At 48.2% G+C, this 19,200-nt stretch overlaps 1 protein-coding gene across 5 annotated transcripts in view; it reads right to left on the bottom strand.

The window, feature by feature from the left end:
• Positions 1–218: 218 nt before the first annotated feature.
• CHST10 (carbohydrate sulfotransferase 10) overlaps positions 219–19,200 on the bottom strand; it is a 35,258-nt gene continuing 16,276 nt past the window's right edge. For 4 of the 5 annotated variants that reach the window (XM_054728063.1, XM_054728064.1, XM_028137709.2 and 1 more), the window contains 4 exons: positions 11,813–11,904; positions 5,794–6,028; positions 3,346–3,451; positions 219–1,965 (listed from right to left, as the gene is read on the bottom strand). In XM_054728063.1, coding sequence (XP_054584038.1) covers positions 1,428–1,965; positions 3,346–3,451; positions 5,794–6,028; positions 11,813–11,904 — 971 coding nt within the window. In that variant the 3' untranslated portion in view covers positions 219–1,427. The remainder of the gene's footprint in view (positions 1,966–3,345; positions 3,452–5,793; positions 6,029–11,812; positions 11,905–19,200) is intronic. The other variant, XM_054728066.1, reaches the window with a different exon arrangement.

Here is a 19,200-nt window from a genome sequence, read left to right on the forward strand (position 1 = left end):
AAAAAAAAGAGCTCATGTGACATCCCCTGCTTGTCAGCTGACGACGGGCCACCACACACAGACACCCCTTGGTCAGCGCTGGGGCCTGTCACACGTGGGCCTTCCCTTCTGTGGTCCTGCCACCAGCAGCCACTAGAGCAGTCCTGCAGGCCCCTCACTGGGGCCAGGCCGCGGGGACCGTGTGGGGCCACAGAGAGCCCCTCAAAGTGCAGCACGTGTTGGGTTTGGACAGTTTTTATTTATTACTTTCACATTTACAGACTCAGGCAGTCCCTTTGAGAAAGGGAAGGTGGACGCTGCCTGGAAGAAAAGCTGGGCTCATGGCACGTGGGACTTCTCACAGGGAAACGGTCCTCGGTGTCAGCAGGCACCTGACATGGTGGCCGCAGCTCGCTCCTCGGTGCCTGGAAGATGCATTCCTGAAGGCTGCCTCCGCCCAGGATTTTATTGCTGGTGAACCTCATCGTCCAACTTACAGCCCGGGATGACGGCACTAACAAAACAGGTCCCGAGGAGCAATTGGCTAAGATGAAACTGAACCATGTAAACTGCATGGACTGCAACGCTGCCCTGCTGGCCTTCAGCCCCAGCGGAGGGCCTGGGGAGACGGAAAGGGGAGCCCCGCTGCCCGTCCAGGTGGAACAAAGACAAGAGAGGGACAACCATCAGGACCGGCACGCCCACATCCACAGCAGCCTGAGCTCCAGAACCCACCAGCTCTTCCTTTTCCCAAAGGCATTCGCCTCTCAGGTGGAAGGAACACTCCACTCCCCTTTCCAAATATGTAGCTCTTGGGCTGAATGAGGTAACCACCTGGCAGACAGAGGATCGGAAATATGGACTAGCAGTACTTAGGCGTGTATTCTTAAAGGACGGATGCCAACAAGTGCCCTAGGGTCACCCCCGAATCCCACAGGAATGGGACAGTCATGGAAAGAATGGTTTACCTCTGCGATGACAGCAGCGCCAAGATGAGAGCCAGAGTTGACATTTTATTACGCAGACTTGGTCTCGTATTAGCTCCTGCCAGTTCTGCACACCATCAGCTTCTCAGGTCTCCTGAAAGCGCCGTCCCCCAGTGACAGGCAGGCCTTCCCCTCCTTGACAGCTGAGGGAAATGACCCCTAGTGCATGTAACTTTCCCTCCTGGTCTGTCTGACTGCAAATGTTTAGTCCTTTTACCTTTCCAGGAGACCAAAGGCCTCATGGCATTGGTAGGCGTGGGGGCGAAGGCCCTCAATGCACCTGATGTTCACACTAAGCCAGAACCGTCGGGTGCAGCTTCACTGGCTGAGGCGCCCATGGCCCGGGGGTGCCCGCAGGAGTCTTGAGGAGTGAGATGGAGGGAGTGTCAGCTCTGTGCTCAGATCTCCACTTGCTTAGCCTCTGGTCTAACAAAGGTATCTGAGTTCACAGATCTCTACACATTAGTTTAGCAAAAAATCTGGCTTCTGATACCCAAAGAGCTTAAAGTCCCCTTCAAAACGGGCATACAGGCGCCGGATGTCTCGTTTGCTGACACCCAGGAAGTAGTGCTCCACCTTGGTTTTGTTATACACGGTGATGCCCGGAGGGATGGTGGGGTATGACACCAGGTGGTCTATGCCCGCCTCTTTTAAGATGTATGGGGCGTCATCCTCCAGGGTCTCGTGGTGACCAATCACACTGTATGATATCTCGCAGGGCGCGCACAGCTCAACGTACGTCACCCAGTGAATGATGTGGTCCCCAAACTGGAGGTCCAGCCATCTGTGGTTTGGATCACCCAGGTAGCGCACAAAATCTTCAAATTGGATGCCCCGGGTCTCCGTCCGGTTCCGCCTGTACTTCCTGATGATGCCGGGGGCGATCTCATGCCTGTACCAGGGTTCAAAGCGGGGATTGTGGACGAACTTGTCCTTAAAAGCAGATATCAGTCTTTCAAAGGGATCTCTTACAATAAAAAACTTGAAGTAGGTTTTCAAGCTAAGGGAAAAATGTAGATAAACAAGAGGTGAAGCCGATGCTACTGGTGGTGACGGCTGTGAGAGTGGGAAGAGTGGAGAAACAGCTGGAGCAGCTGCAGCCGCCATGTTCTGAACCCTCACCCGGGCGAGCCCTGAGATGAGCACATCACACACATCTCGCTTAATCCATCCAAACACCACTGAGGGCAAACCTGCTCGTTAGCACCCATTTTACAGGTGAGGAAATGGAAGCTCAGAGACTGTAACTATCCAGGGGGCCACTGTGAAAACACCTATTTAACCTACGTTTTGTTTTACTTGAGAATTTCAAAATTTTAAGAACATTTAAAAGTTTTGTTCCTGGGCAGAAAATACTAAGGGCAGGAACTTTGAATGAGCTAGGAACAACTGAGACCAGGAAAGTTACTTTGTATCTTAAAAGACTCAATTCAAAATTGCCAGGGGCAGGAAAAATAAGGGCGGGGGTGGTAGGAGAAGATGGAGCGAGGCTCAGGCTCCAGCGGGAGGAGAGCTGGCCCGGGAGAGACAGCGGGAGTGGCAGTGGTGGCCCCAGGGCCCCAAGGAGACCATGAGGACAGTGAGGCCACTGCTGTCACTGCAGCGGCTTGCTCAGTGCTTTGCAGGCCTTAACCATTTCCTGCCAAAAGCCCAGGATGGTAACAGGGCAGCCCTGACCCAGCTCGGCTCTGGCACTGAACAGCTGCGTTCTGAAGGGTTTGGACATGTTGGAAAGCCTCCGGAACCAGGGCTGGAAGGAAGAGAGGTGCTGACGAGCGAGGCAGGGCCAAGTTCAGGTGGGTCCTGACATTCTTATTCCTGTTGAACTTTGCTCTGGCGGGCCATTTCATAGCTAGTAAAGAGAACTTTCCAATTTATAGCTAAGTTTTAAGTGCCAGTGCCCTCCCTGCTGTGATTGGTGGGTCTGTCTGCCGGGCTGTGCTAGGTCCAGTCCACACCACCAATCCCAGGGCAGTGGCGGGGAAGCAGGCACAAGGCCTTTGGGGAAAATGAAAACTAAGTGGGGTTTCCCTGCAACCTAAATCCCTTTCTTATGAAGTAATAATCATATTCAGTAAGAAGTCCAAAAAACGAAACACAACCAACGCAGAACAAAAAATGACCACTCACTTCTATTGGGAAAATGACCTTCCTTCATTCCTATGGACTGCATGAAGGTGAGGGTGGAGAGCCATTCCGAAATTCCCATCAAGATTTCTGAGATTAAATGCACTGAACTCTGGGCACGTGCAAAGCTGCCTCTCCCCAACGCAAACCAACAGCCCCCTGGAGTCCCTGGTGCAGTTTGGGACACAGGGCAAGTACAGAACCGAGCCTGGTATGTATCAAAATGCCCCTCCCTGCAGGAACCTGTTCCTACCGCTTCTGAATTTCTGCATCGCTGAAGGCAGAGAGACGAGGGAGGCCATTCTTTTCATGGTCGTGAACCACATTCTCAGGGATGTCTTCGATGGAAGGAAAGGCACCTAGGAAGTAAACAAGGGAGAAGTGGTGTGGCCCCCTCAATGCTACCTTTAAAGAAGATGCCCGTCTCTTAACTTAGGCCCATGTTCCCCGCAAGTCACCCCCAATATCCATGGTGATATTGAATTCCAACTAAGACAAGTGATACGTGGCAAAATGAGAGTGCAGACAAGCTTCTGGTCACCTGTAAGCCAAAAGGAGGAAACAGAGGAGTTAGGAGGAGGAGGGCAAGGGAGCGAGTAAGGGGTGGAAAGAAGGATGATACCCACCCCTGGTAGCGCACTGGAATCGGGCTAAAATCCTCCAACAGACACATTGCGGCATGCAAACAGAATGCCCAAGACTCCCACACTCACTCTGCTGTAAAACTGGGCACAGGAGAACAACCTGCTCACCCCACACACTCACAGGCCTGTCACTCCCGACAGGCAAGGACCACATCCCTGGGCCTAAGGTGGGTTCCTAAGTAACCTCAGGGCATCCCAGAGATGTGGCAAGTGGCAGAGACGTTTGGTGCTGGACCAATCCAGCTAATGTCGTGGGATAGATATATCTGAAGCAAGGGTCAAGGATGAGACGGAGTGACTAAGAAGAAAATGGCAAGGAAGAGAGCCACAGTGCTCAGAAGCAGGCTGATGAATGTAACCTGGGGAGGGGCATCCTTGGGTTGGTGGGTTGGGCAGGTTTTTCATTCTTTTCCAAACTTGGACAAATGGAAATAAATTGTCATTACCTGAGCTTTTAGCCAAGCCTCTGCAAACCTTTACATCCATCTTTGTGTTATTCCTGTCTTGTTACACGTGGAGTCTGGTGGGGAAAAAATCTCTCTTGGGCCATCTAAGCAGTGGCCACAGCCTGTCTATTTTATTTATTCTTCCCCCAAATGTTTAAGTGCCAGTCTAGACCTCTACACTAACTGCTGTGGATGGCTCTACATGGGCAAGACTGTAAAATGAACCAACCTGTGGATTTGCACATGGACCTGCTCAGGTATCTGTGCCCATCCAGGCTCATGTAGGGCCGGCAGAAGGCAGCCACAAGGACCACCTGTTTTTCTATTACAGGCATACCTTGTTTCATTGTGTTCTGCTTTATCACGCTTCGCAGATGCTGTTTTTTTACAAACTGAATTTTTACAATTGAAGGCAAGAACCTCCACCAGCAAGAGGATTACGGTTGGCTCCGCTGCCATGCCCCCTTTACCGCAGTGGTCTGGGAGGGCCGCAGTGCCTCTCCGGTGAGCCTACGTATGACCTGGCAACCTGCTCCTGTTTGTGTCCTGCCCTCGACTGATGCTTCATACAGAGGTGGCAGATTTGTAAAAACTGTATATTCATTGTTTCAAATTTGATTTGTAACCTCGTTCCATGACATCAAAAATCCAACATGCAGTCAGATTACTCAAGCATATTCATTATATACCAGAAATTGAGGCGAGTGTCTCTCTTCTTCCCCAGCCAACCTGGGAAAAGGCCAATGACAACAAACTCTGACCCCTGACTGAGGGCAGAGGACAGAGACCCGGGCCACCACCCTCAGGGCTCCCAGGTCGCATTCTTCATCCAGGGTCACACCGCTGTGAGCTACAGCTGTGCTTCTTTTACAGCTGAATTTAAGACACAGAACCCATAAGTATCTTGTCAGCTCAGGGTACGTAGAGTTTAAACTAATAAACATGGTGTTTGGAAGAGCAACGAATAATAAAAAAAAAAAAAAAAACTAGCGTATGAGGTCACTTGTCAGTGATCTCATTTGTTCTCAAGAAAATACCAGATTTCCTGAGGCAAGTCAGTTAAATCCTCTGAATATGATGCTTGGTGTAAAATGAGGACTGTTTCTTTCTGCCCACGTGGCACTGAATCCTTTGTCTGTGAGTAGAGGCTCCCCTCCCAGGGCCTGGGGAAGGGGCCCTCCTCACTACAGGAAGGGCAGTTGTGGGGGCAGCTTCCTGGCACTCAGTGAGCATGGGGCCTTGGATTGCAAGGACAGAGCCAGTGTCTAGTAAGAATTAATGCTGTGAATCTGAAGAGAAGAAACGGGACCCACCAGGTGATCAGGCTGCCTGAGATGGGGACTCTGCTGTGGAAAGTGAGGAGACCGTGGCCTTAGTGGTGGCCCTTTGAAAACAATCAGCATCTATCTAAGTGAACCCCACTAACTTTTAAAGCACAACACTCATAGGAAAAACACAACACAGAACTGTCTGACAGGTTACCAGCTCCTCTTAAGAGATGTCCCTTCCTGTGGCTCCTTCCTGCTTCCCCCCACCCCCAGGTCACAGTGGCCCTCTCAGGGCAAACCCCAAAGTCACCGAGGGAGGACACACCACGGGCACGGCACGTACCGTTTAACACGATCAGCACTTTCTTCCACTGTGTGTTGCCCACTTTGGGAGTCTGGCAGAAGAGGATCTTGTGCTTGTCACAGACGAATATTCGGTCCAGGACAAACTTGGACACCGCCGTGTGTGAGAGGTTCTTCAGGGCCTCATCCCTGCAGACGTTTCGGATGAGCTCCAGACGCTCCATATAGACCAAGGGCTGAACAAGCTGGCCGTCTGAGAGCATCTTCCCAGTTGGCTGCAGGGACAGGGAGGCGAAAGGGCATGAGGGCCTCCTTAGCAGAAGACAGGCTGCCGCTGGGGAGCCCTGCGCTCTCGCCTCAAGCTGGGCAGGCAGAGAAGCTGCATCCAACATACGCAGGGCCCTGTGGACCGGATTCACCTCCAGGGGCCCGGGACTCAAGTCCATGTTCAAAGAGAAGCGAACCCTCTTGTTCCTCATCCTCAGCCTGGACAAAATGAGGGGTGATGGGTGGGGTGTCTGCTAGTCACTTTGCTGATGAAATTGTGAGCCATAATTTTCTGGAAACTGCAGGACACTTTTCATTCAGGGCTTCAGGGAAGGCCAGTTCCCTCTCTCCCCCCACCCACACCCCCATTCTCCATAGCATTTCCCTCCCTGTGATTCTACGTGTGCCTGTATGGCCTGTACCGAAGGACCAGCTGTCTACATGGTGACTATTTGGGAGATATTCTGGTTTATTAATTTAAAAAACACCTTAGGTCACTTAGTATGTTTTGAAAATGTAGCAGCCATGGCTCCATTTCCTCAGTGATAAGTGTAGCAGGAGAGTTAGAAGCTAGGAAAATCCCCGGGTAAGTGGAATGGGGAAACTGGGACAAGAAAATGAAACAAGGCCAGACAGTTGGGCAGCTTGCAGCAGCTTGTGAATCGAAAGACCTTATCTTCCCCAGCAAAGGACACTTGAGAACAGTGGTTTATACCCTCCTCCCTAACCAGAGAATAGACATCTTAAATCACCCTGGCTTGGGAGAACAAAGGCCCAATCAAGCCATCTGTGCCAGCCAGACCCAAGGACAGATGAAGCTGGGGGACAAATAACAAAAACCCCATTAGTGCTCAACACACCTAAGATATAAGACGCAATCAGCGGAGCAGTGGGCAGCGACCACTCAACTTGGGCTCACCGCCTGATCCTGTCTCCAAAACCCCTTATTCTCTGACTTCGCAGTGAGCTCAAGCAGCCCGCCCAGGCTCACCTCTGTCCTTTAACATTCCTAAAGAGCCAAAGTAGAGCCCTGCCTAGGCTGCCCCCGATGTTTCTTTACCCAAATCCTTCCTTCGTTTCACTGTCCCCAGCTTTAATACACATCCATTCAAACCCATTTGGACTCATGTTGCAAAATCTTTCCTACACAAAGTCAAGAACCCACACCTAGAGGCCGGCCTGAGGCAGACCTGCCCGAGGCAGCCCCTGTCCGGTAGCAATAAGCACACAGCGGCGATTCCTGTGATGCGGGTTAAGGAGGGAGGGTTTTGCCTGGTGGCTGCACAGGCGTTGAGCCACTGTGAGCACATGAGGGATGGAGCACGCCAGCACTTGCTTGTTCTCTAAGGCGTTACCAACCACAGGAGAAAATCCATGACTGTGGGATGAAGGCTCTGATGCCAGAAACCCATGCCCACCAGGAAAGTGGGCCCGAGACCAAGCAGAGGCGGGTGTGCTGGCAGACCCCGTGAGCCCGAGGCCACAGGGGCAGGAGCACAGCCTCCTGTTGGGTTTCTGAGCTTGGGGTCCAGCCACACTGGGGAAGGGCTGCAATTCTTTTCTGTGATGTCACCACTTTTGAGTGTTGGTTCTGACCATCTCTGCTATCTGGAATAGGTCTTCAATAGCTTTTCCCCTCAAAAACATAGTATATAGGAGATATAGCTTCTAGCCCGTGTGTACCTGAGACGGGCCCTCTGCTGCCTCCACACAGAGCATAGTCTAAATGAAAACGGGGTCACGGTTCTAGCTGTTTTGGCTCAGTGGATAGAGTGTCAGCCTGCGAATGAAGGGTTCTGGGTTCAACTCCAGTCAGGGGCACATGCCTGGGTTGTGGGCTTGATCCCCACTGTGGAGCGTACAGGAGGCAGCCGATCAATGAATCAATGATTCACTCTCATCACTGATGTTTCTCTCTCTCTCTCTCTCTCTCTCTCTCTCTCTCTCTCTCTCTCTCTCTCTCTCTCTGAAATCAATTTAAAAAATTCCCGAGCTGAGGCTTCACTGCATGCTGGCATCGAACACTGCAGGGAGCCCACCCCACCCCACCTGACTGTCATTTCTTTGTGTGCACCCCATTTAAAAAAAGCTTTTATTATTATTTATTTTTTGAGAGAGAGAGAGAGAGAGAAACATCGATTTGTTGTTCGACTTCTTTATGCAATCATTGGTTGCTTCTTGTATGTGCCCTGATGGGAGATTGAACCCACAACCTTGGCATATCAAGACAATACTCTAACCAACTGGGCTACCAGGGAAGAAGTCAACCTTTCTCCTCCCCTCTCCTCCCCTCTCTTCTCTTTCTTTCTCCTTCCTCCCTCCCCTCCCTCCCTCCCACCCTCCCCTTCCTTCCTTCCTTCCTTCCTTCCTTTCTTCCTTCTTTCCTTCCTTCCCTCCTTCCTTTCTTTCTTGTTTAATCCTCACCTGAGAATATGTTTCTATTGATTTTGAGAGAGAGAGAGAGAGAGAGAGAGAGAGAGAGAGACAACGATTGTTGCCGCCCATACATGCTCCAACCAGGGATGGAACCCACAACCTAGGTACATGCCCTTGGCCTGAAATCAAATCCACGACCTTTCGGTGCTCAGGGGACGCTCTAAACACTGATCCACCTGGCCATGGCTAACCACCCATTTTAATACCTGGGTGGCTTATAGCCTTTTCTCCTCTTATGATTCTAGCACTTTCAACACTTTGCCAGGAAGTGTCAGATCGGGTCTCTTCACTGATTTGCCTGGAATACAGTGAGCCTTTCTGCCTGTATCTTCAGCTCAGGAATCGGAGACAGGGAAAGGTCATGTTAAGTTAGGAGGTGCTCCAGCATTCACCCACAGCAGCTAAACTTCCAAACCCTGCCCTTCTCCTCAACCCACGTTACAGAGAAACATACTGTGTGCTTATCCTGGGGCAACGGAGTCACAGACCATACATATAACACCTACATGGTTTTTAAAAAGGAAATATACAAAAGTTGAGCTTTTTTCTTTCAATTTTGGGTATTTCTTTAAAATACACAAGTATGTATTACTTTTTAGTAAAAAACTTGATTTAAAAATATTGGCTATGGCATCGTGGCCACCCACATGCCATTCAGCCTGAGGAAGACCCGGAAACATCAGGGCCACGTGAGCCATGGCCATAGCCGCATCGGCAAGCACAGGAAGCACCCGGAAGGCCAAGGTCCTGCTGGTGGCTCACATCAGCACAGGATCAACTTGGACAAATGCCACCCATTTGGGGAAGTTGGTGTGAGGCATGACCACGTCACAGGGAACCTGAGCTTCTGCCCAACTGTCAACCTCGGTAAATGTGGGCCTTGGTTAGAAGGCAGACCCAGGTAAGTGAGCCAAACACAAGACTGGAGTGGCTCCCATCAGTGACGTGGTGCGATAGGGCTACGGCCAAGCTCTGGGCAAGGGAGAGCCCCCAAAGCAGGCACCACTGTGAAGGCCAAGTTCTTCAGCAAAGAGCTGAGAAGATTAGGGGTGTTGGCAGGGCCTGGGTCTTGGAGCTCAAAGCCACATGGAGGGAAATTCGTTAAAGGCTCACAAATGCAACAACAGCAAATATTGGCTAGAGGGTGTGGGCACCTATAGAGACTTCTGAGAAGTTCTAGAAAACTCTCCGAAGTCCTCTGCAGATTAATTCTATCCGAAGGCAGCTGGGAAAAGACAGCACAGCATTCTTCCCTCTTCCTTCAGCTCCATCTTCCACAGCCTCCACCAAGCACCTGGGTTTCCTTGCAGGGCTGGCCTGTCCCTTTTTCCCACCCACAGGCCCTCCTCTTCTTCCCTCCCCAACCCCTCACTTTTACAGTGACAACCACTCTTCCCAGCCACTTCCTGATGCCTTCCTCAGGGCCTTCCGCTGCCCAGTGAATCACGGGGATGGTCATACAGCTGGCAAGGAGAGCGGATGCATGATAGGCTCATCTGATTTTCCTTAAAAGAAGGCTGATGAAAAAAGCCAAAACAGAGAAAAAAGTTCAAGTTTCAAAGTATAGCACATACCCCTTGGCATGGCTTTAGCACTTAGAATATCTGTAGTAAATGAACACACATGGCACTGCGTGTGTGTGTGTGTGTGTGTGTGTGTGTGCGTGTGTGCGCGCGTGCGTGCATGTTGGGGGTAGAAGGTGGGGGAAGGCAATGCTGACCAGGAGCCTTTTTCTGCAGGCCCACTCCTTTGGCCACTTCTAGGTATGGCCCTGTTCTGTAGCTCGAAATGTTTCTGCTGCTACGTCTACTTATTCCCTTAAAGTTACAAACAACTTCCAAGATTTCAAAGCAGATGGTTCCTCTAAATTAACTATTAAATGGACCAAAATGCCCTTATTGTATCTGTTAAAATGTTGTAGACTCCCCAAGCAATCCACTTATGGGGCAGCTGTAACAAACTGTCCTTCTTGAACAACTAGGTCAGTAACAAAATGGGAGGACATAGCCCTGGAGAACAAGGACACTGGAAATTTCGGGTCAATACAGGTTTCACCCCACCACCCGGCTCCCTGCTCCTCCTTCACGGATCTACTCCAACCAACCCCCTGCCTCACATCGCCTTTTTCAGGAAACTCTTGCTCTCTCCTGTGTTTGATCAAGTTTCCTGGGTTTCCCTGGGGGAGGGAAGAATGTCTTGGGGATTCCTACCTCTGCTCCCCAAGGTGAAGACACTGAGGAAGGGAGAGAGAGCACCTGCAGAGGGCCCCCTCTGCTCCTCTGAAAAGCGACCTCTATTCCTCCCTTTGGGTCCTTATTCATCCAAGTCACTAAACATCAATTTCCTTAACTTTTTCTATGAAAGCCACCCTCCTATTTCTTACAGGTTTGCTTCTTGTCCACCCACACCTTCCTTGCCCTGGAATACCCCAAAATGAAAGCAACACCTGACAAGAGGTCTGCAGACCTGATCCTTACTGCATCCATTCTTGTGAACAGTTAACTCCAACACATCATCACTCTGAGCAGGTGCTGGCTTTCTAGACTCTGGGTTCTAATTCCTCATCCTTACACTGTAAGGCACAGGCAGAAACTGTCCCTTCTCTGGTTTAATTCTGGGCTGATACACATCTTTAGAGCTTGCACTACCCATTTCATTCTTTCCAGCGTAATTGCAACCTAAACCTTCCAGACCCAGAATGGGGGTCAGCAAGTGAGAGGGCGTCCCTCACTGTGGCTGAGGCATGACTAGGAATTTATGTGTGAAAGGAGCCTGAGAAGAAAGACTTAGGTCAGAATGCCCATGTGATTCTGGATAGTCAGCCTTTTTTCCTAAACACAGCTCTCATCCACACCACTCCCACACTGGATGACCTGCTCTTCTGTCCAAGACCCTGTTAACTCTAAACTTCCATGATTCTGGGTCAGAGACCTTTTCCCACAGCCCTGGTTTTCTCCTGACCTTGCCCAACATCCTCCACCCCCTGGCAAGGTTCGCTGTCAGCTGGTCAGGAATTCAGCACAATGGGCATTTCCAGAGCACCCATGATGTACAAAGCACTGTGAGGAACAGAAATAAGTGACTGTGCCTCCCCAAAGAGAAGCTAAAAGGTGAGCAGAAATGTGCAGAAGGGACAGAAGCAGTGACTACACAGCAGAACATGATGGTAAGTGGAAACAGCTGATGAGCTCTGGGAGCGGGCAGGCTAGTGCCCACGCAGTGGTGGGGCAACCTGTTGGTGCAGGAGGGAGGGAGCAGAGAGACTGAGACACCACAGGGAAGAATGGGAAGAGGCAGCCCTGCTCCTCTGCCGACCAGGCCGGAAGGGACAAGGCCCTCTACCTGGCTGTGCCTACCTTCAGTTCCTCAGGAAACTGATGCTCTCCCTGTAACTTCCCAGAATCCGGCATGGCTGTCAGGAACAGGAACTCCTGTTTGGCGCTGTAGGCTAAGAGACAGAGAGGTGAGAATTCTTCTCATGGAGGAGCAGAAAAGAGGCCTAGAAATGGACCTACACGGACACGCCCAACCAGTATTTGACAGGTGCAAAAGCAATTGGGTAGAGGGGGAAGTCTTTTCAACAACTGGTACTCGAGCAATTGAATATCTATCTATCTATCTATCTATCTATCTATCTATCTTTCTATCTATCTATCTAAAAGCCTAAGCAACTGTTCAACCAGAAGCTATGACGTGCACTACTACCAGGGGGCAGATGCTCAATGTACAGGCATGAAAACATGGAACAGACTGATGAATCTCAGAAGGAAAGGGGGAGGGCGGGAAGAGATTAACCAAAGATCTTATATGCATACTACAGGTCTGGTGCACGGATTCGTGCACTGGTGGGGTCCCTCAGCCTGGCCTGCGGGAATCGGACCGAAACTGGCTCTCTAACATCCCCCGAGGGGTCCCAGATTATGGAAGGGCACAGGCCAGAATCCGTGCATCGGGCCTCTAGTAGACACATAAAACTGTAAAAATAAAAATAAAAAGACATAGGAGAAAATTTTTGGAAAATTTGATAAAATAAACCTCCTCAAAATAAAAACTGTGCTCTTCACAGATCATGGAAAGGCAAACTGCAGCCTGGGAGAAAAAAATTTGCAAAGGAGTTATACCTAGAATACATGAGAACTCTCAAAATTCAACAGTAAAAAAATAATCCAATTAGAAAGAGGGTAAGACATGAACAGACATTTCACCAAAGAGGATAAACAGGTAGCACAGTGATGGGCAACCTGTTGAGCTTGGTGTGTCAGACTTCGCCAAAAAACTGAGCATAACTCGGGTAGTGTGTCACTTTGAGGAAAAAACATTATTTCGCAAATGTTTCATCCTCAGGAGCAGCAAATGTTTTATCCTCGGCATGCGGCCGCCTTAGCGGCCGCGTGTCATCAGAAATGGCTACGCATGTCAGTGCTGACACGCGTGTCATAGGCTCGCCATCACTGAGGTAGCAGATAAACACATGAAAGGATGTTCAACATCATGAGCCATCAGGTAAATGCAAATTAAAACCACAGTGAATTGTTACAGGGTGGGGCAAAAGTAGGTTTACAGGTGTTGGCATGGAAAATAATACAATAATTAATAAACAATAATATAAGAATAAATTGTGTTTCATGTACTCACAACTATAAACCTACTTTTGCTCCACCCTGCAGTTAGAGAATAGTCACAAGGATGTAAAGTACAATATAGGGAATATATTCAATAACATTGTAGTAACTGAGTATGATGTCAGAGGGCTACTAGATTTATCAGGGTGATCAATTTGTAAGTTATATAAATGTTTAATCATGGGGTTGTACACCTGAAACTAATATAATATTGTATGTTAATTTTAATTTAAAAAAAAAGAAACAACTCAAAGCAACACACAGTGAGATACCACTACACACCTAGCAAAATAGCTAAAATACAAAATAGTGAAAATACAAAATGCTACTGAGGATGCAGAGAAACTGAATCATTCATACATTGCTGGTAGGAATGTAAAATGGTACATCCTTGGAAAACAGCTTGGTCATTTCTTTAAAAACTAAGGTGCAGCTACCATGCAACCCAGCAATTGTTCCTAGGCATTTATCCCAGAGAAATGAGAACTATGTTCATGCAAAACCCTGCATGCAAATGTTTGGAGCCACTCCATTTGTAATAGCCCCCAAAATGGACACAATCCAGACATACTCCAACAGGTTCAACAAACGGGGACGTCCACCTTGGAATACAGAAATAAAAAGCAACAAATTACTGATACACACAAATTGGATGAATCCCCAGGGATTTTTTTATGCTGAGAAATAAAAGTCAATCCCAAAAGGTCACATACTGAATATAATATTCTTTTTTTTTCCAGTTAATTTTTAAAAAGTGAAAAAAAATTTCAATTACAGCTGACATTCAATACTAGTTTTAGGTGTGTAGCATACTGTTTACACATTTAAATACCTTATGTAGTGATCCTCCTGATAAGTCTAGTACCCATCTGGCACCATACATAATAATTACAATATTGACTATATTCTCTATGCTGTCCTTTACATTCCCATGACTATTTGTAACTGCCAATTTGTACTTCTTAATCCCTTCACTTTTTTTACCTTGCCCCCTAAACCCCCTCCCATTATATTCCTGAAATGACAAAATGATGGAGAAGAGATTAGTGATAACCGGGGGCGGGAAGGGGGGTGTGCAGGATGGGGAGGAGGTGAGTGTGGCTATAAAAGGGCAACAGGAAGGATTCCCGTGGTGAAGAAGGTGTTCAGCACCTTGACTGTATAACATCAGCATTCTGCTCATGTGTTAACATCAGCATAGCTCTGCAAGATGTTACCACTTGGGGAAACTGAGTCAAGGGACATAGAACTCAATCTGTTATTTGTTGCAACTGCATGTGACTCTATAATGATCCCCCAAATAAGAAATTTAATTTTTTAAAAAGCCAGGTTAGAAATCAAGTTAGTGCTTACACATTAATTTAAAAATTCATGGGAACTGCCCTGGCCAGTTTGGTTCAGTGTAACAGCATTGGCCTGGGGACTGAAAGGTCCCGGGTTCGATTCCGGTCAGGACACATGCCGGGATTGCAGGCTCGATCCCCAGTAGGGGGTGTGCCAGAGGCAGCCGATCAGTGATTCTCTCACATCATTGATGTTTCTATCTCTCCCTCTCCCTTCCTCTCTGAAATCAATAAAAATATATTTTTTTAAAAAAACTCATGGGAACTGAGATGAGACTAGAGAAATCTTACAAAATGCTAGTCCAGAATAATAATTTATAGCCAACTGATTTTTAGAACACCTTTGGAGCAAAATTTGAAGGTAACTTTCAGACCTTTATAATCAAACATTTATTTCCAAAACTTTGCAAACACTAATACATAGCTAGAAAAAATAGAGCAGATAAAATTATAATTATCAGCAAAAGGAAGCATGGACAAAGGCACAGTTCACTTAAAAAAAAAAAATCAAAATCTCTCTCCTTAGGTCATTAATACCAACACTACGCACACTCTCCTGCAGCCCCTACCTGCCCAGTCCTCGCGTCCCCCTCCCCGTCCAGCACTGCCAGGAGAGAGCACAGGAAGAACTCCTTACCGACCCCTGACAATAGTAACCCCATCTCCCACAGCTTCCTTTTCTGACTCCAATAGAAATCTCTCTGCTGTGCACCTTTATGAATCCCACTAAAGTATTTTTCCCCATTTTCTAGGTTTGGGTTAAAAGGCAACTAACCAAAGCTGTGCACAGCAGCTGTTCTGGACCTGCAACAGGGACAAGTGTTGTTTATGGTACAAAACTAGACAAAGGCACCAGTGCCATCAGCCCAAAGCTGCCGGATACACTCAGGCTCTGAGACCAACATCTGTCTATCCTCCTCCTGCGCAATCTTACCACCTTTGGAGCACTAAGGTGCTAATAAAAAGGTCGCATTCCCTCCTGTCTGGTCACTTCCTGTTCCCAATGTCTTCTACTATTAGCACTACAATGCTTAGCTAGTTCAACACTTAGTTCAACAGATTTTTGCAGAAATCTAAGCTTCTTAATAACATTTAATAGGACAATGTATTGTGAATTTTAAACAACTGACCTATCAATCAGTTTTTGAAGAACAGCCCATTTCATGTACTCAGAAGCAAAATAAATAGCCTTTGTCAGCTGTGGGACATCTCACATACTGTCCAGTCATCTACCAATTTTTAACATTTTTATGATTTTAAACTTCCTGGTGTTTTCTCCCCAGTTCCCCTTGGCCCTGCTTTGAAGAGATTGAAATAAAACTGACAGTATAATTTATGATTGGTTTGCTTTTTCCATTGCTTTGTCGATGACCATTTATTTTCAGCAGATACCATTATGCCCACTATGACCAAACAGTGGTTCCCTTCCCCACTCTGGCCCTCAGGAACAAGACTCCAGCTGCAAGACCAAGGATTCTGATCCTCCAGTTATGGCCAGGTGCCTTCATAACGTATCAGCTCACTTTTGTTACAGGCCTCATTCTATTCACAATGCATTTAAATTTACCAAGTGATGCACTGCTTTGTTTTTCTAGAAGGCATCACATCCACTCATCTCCCTGACCACGCTATGTCCAGTCACCCCGTGTCTCCCCCTTCACACACCAGGCAGGAGGCATGCAAAGACTCTGAAGTCATTGGCTCTACCCTTAGCGGCTTACAACCAAGTTGAGGAGCTAAATGGAGCAAAAGATTGGGAGAGGAAATCAAACAGAAGTGAGCCTAAAATCAGTGCCTACAGTTATGCACCAGATGCACAATTCTCAACGTCCCTGCCATGAAATTCCCATTGCTGGATGGGATCTATTTCCCTATAAAGCTAGTCACAACACCCGATCCTAGTTCAACATGACACTGGAATTTGTCAACCAAAGATAAGTCATTGCCACAAATATCACTGTGGCTTCAATGCTGAGCTGAAGAGAGACCATAACACTATTAAAAAAAAAAATACAAGGTAAGCATTGCTATAAACAGCAGTTCAGGACATATCTGCTCTTCCTATCAGCTTAACTAGTAAGGGAATCATTAGGAACAGGCAGGTGAGAAGAAAGCACGCACATCCACTGAGGGAGTCTAGAACAGAGCCTCCCCACAGACAGAGTTACAACCGGCCCTTCGGTGCTGGGACCAAGGATTTGCTACCTACGTTTCAGGAAATGGACCTTCATCATGCATGATCCTGCTGTGCTGCCAATTATTTCCTTATGATAAAAACAAGGCTTTTGGTTCAAACTGAAAATACTGTGAACACCAGAGAAACAAAGCCTAACACATGAGAAAAATCTCTTGCAGACACAAGTTTACAAAACTCTGTTTCCTGTTCAGCTCTAAGATCCACCAGGGGGTTAAGTGCCCCCTCCCTCCGAGACAGAGGCTAAGTAACCATTCCCACTAAACCGTCGGGCTCAGGGACAGGAGATGCCTGAACCACCCACCCATGGTCTTCTCTGATGGCCTTCAGGGGGTTAACTTCAAGGAGCTCAATCACCTACACTGGTAGACCCTGTGTGTGAGCTCACCGCCTTTATTCATAACTCAGCTAACAGACACCCATCTCCGGGATTCTAGCCAGGCACTTAGGGACAAGTCCCCCGCAGTCAAAGATGGCTGCGCTATGTTGTGGGCCCAGCAACTAAGAGTTCTCACTGACTTCAGTGCACACCATGGGGCTGACACCGGCCTCACTGGTGCCCCGCCCTCATCGGGACCCTCTCCATGCTTCACTGAGCGGGAAAGAGGGAGTGGGGCCCAGTGTGCGCTGGCTCCAAAGTTCCCACCTGGAGTGGTCACAGCCATCACACGGCCACACGGGACATCAAAGGGCACAAGGAATCACCTCTCACCTTAAAGGGCTGGAGATACTTGGTGAGCAGCACAGAGGACTACCACCGATCCTTTCTCAGGTCTTAAATCCCAAAGCATCCAATAGATTAAACAACAAATTTCTAAAATAATAAATAAAATTCCAAAGCTTTTCATCCTTCTCTGTAGGTTTTTTTCTTCTTTCCCTGTAATTTTTTAATCCCCATTACAAAACCTCTAAGCTTTAACACTTTTCTGAAAACATTCAGCATAAAATCTGCCATATCAAAGCAGAATGACACCTCGTTTATCAGTTACCACTGAGGAAAGAGGTTTTCTCTAGAGGAACACCAGAGAATAATATAACTCGAAACATACATCTAATTTAATTATTTTTTATGTAAGTCTCATAAATATATTACCTATTCTATTTTTTTAAACAAAGTAAATCATAAACACTTTAACCTCGTGACCTGCCCTGTAGGTGCCTTCCTTACCAGGAGGTGACTTTTAAAGAACTCACAAGTAAAGTGTATGGTTTCATGGTTTCAGCAGCTCTGATTCTCGTTCAGCTTCCCAGCTCTGTTCATACTTGGGGTTCTCCACCGGGCCCCACTCCTAGATTCAAATTCACTTAGTCTCTGGTTGGCCTCAAGCAGCAAAGGTTTTCAAAGCCCCCCAGTGATTCTGAAACGCCAGGGGGAGGAGAACCACTGCTCTACCTCTCAGCAAGGGGCCTCCATTCTTGGTAACCACACTGGAGCAGTGGAGCCATGCCCAAACTGCCAGGCTGAGCTCACTGCCTCAAAGTCCAACAAGGCTCCGAGACAGAGCCCGTGTGTCTGACAGAGGCCCCAGTGCCCAGGGTGAGCCACAATTATCTGTGATGATCCTGGCCACCTGGATACCTGCATGAATGATACTACCTCCCGAGTCTGAGAAGCCTCAGGTTCTCATGAGGGCCATGGATGATGAGGGGTGACTTGTGATGATAGCCTGTTGGGGCCTCAAGTACTGAGGTCCTGGTAACTGATAACTGTTGTAAGTGGAAACTATGGAGCTAAGGACCCCCTCCTTGGGGCTGATTTCAGGACTATCCTCTTCTGCCTGCAGATCTGCCTTCCAACCATGTTGTTACTGAACAGACAAGGAGATACAGAGAGACGGGAGCAGGAGATGGGGGGCCAGGCAGCCCTCAGTGCTGCAGGGACACACCCAGGAGCTCTAGGCATAGCAGGGCCTGCAGGAGAAAATCGGGAAAGTGCTCATGTGATATTTTTCTAATCTCCTTTGCTAAGGGCCACCATCTGCAGGATGTACAAAGAGTCGTGCAAAATAAGGATGAGCACACCCACGGTCACAAACATCTTCCATTGGGCAGACCTCGTCAGGCCAACCTAAAACTGCTCCTAAGCCTCTGACATCTCCCCTGTGTTTCGCCTCACTCTGCCGCTGAAAGGAGTCACTTTGGGGTTCAAGATGACCACCACTGCACCTCCTTGTGCATGCCCAGCACTTCACCGGTCACTCAGAGAGCCTCGCCCTGCTCAGGTGAGTCTTAGAGGCTAAGACCCAGGTAAGCGAAGGACGAGAGCAAGACCTAGAAGCAGCTCTGCTGAAGCTGGGCTTGGTGCTCTCTGTGTTCTCACCTGACCGTCCACATCATGTCAAGGGAGTTAAAAACCCTCAAACACAACCTGACATGCACATATTTAATTATGTATGCTTCCAAAATAGGAACCCTTCTTTCTGATGCCCTGAGGTGACCTTCAAACATGTGGCCACCCGTGCACAGCACCACCTGGCACTCAGGCATGCTGATCAACCACAGTCTTGTCTCACAATGACACTAAGCAGAACACATTCCCAGATTCTGAGCCTGTGGGATGCCATGGAGGAGGCGCCAAGGAACCC

Source organism: Eptesicus fuscus, chromosome 16 (assembly GCF_027574615.1).
Source record: "Eptesicus fuscus isolate TK198812 chromosome 16, DD_ASM_mEF_20220401, whole genome shotgun sequence".
NCBI classification, from domain to species: Eukaryota; Metazoa; Chordata; class Mammalia; order Chiroptera; family Vespertilionidae; genus Eptesicus; species Eptesicus fuscus.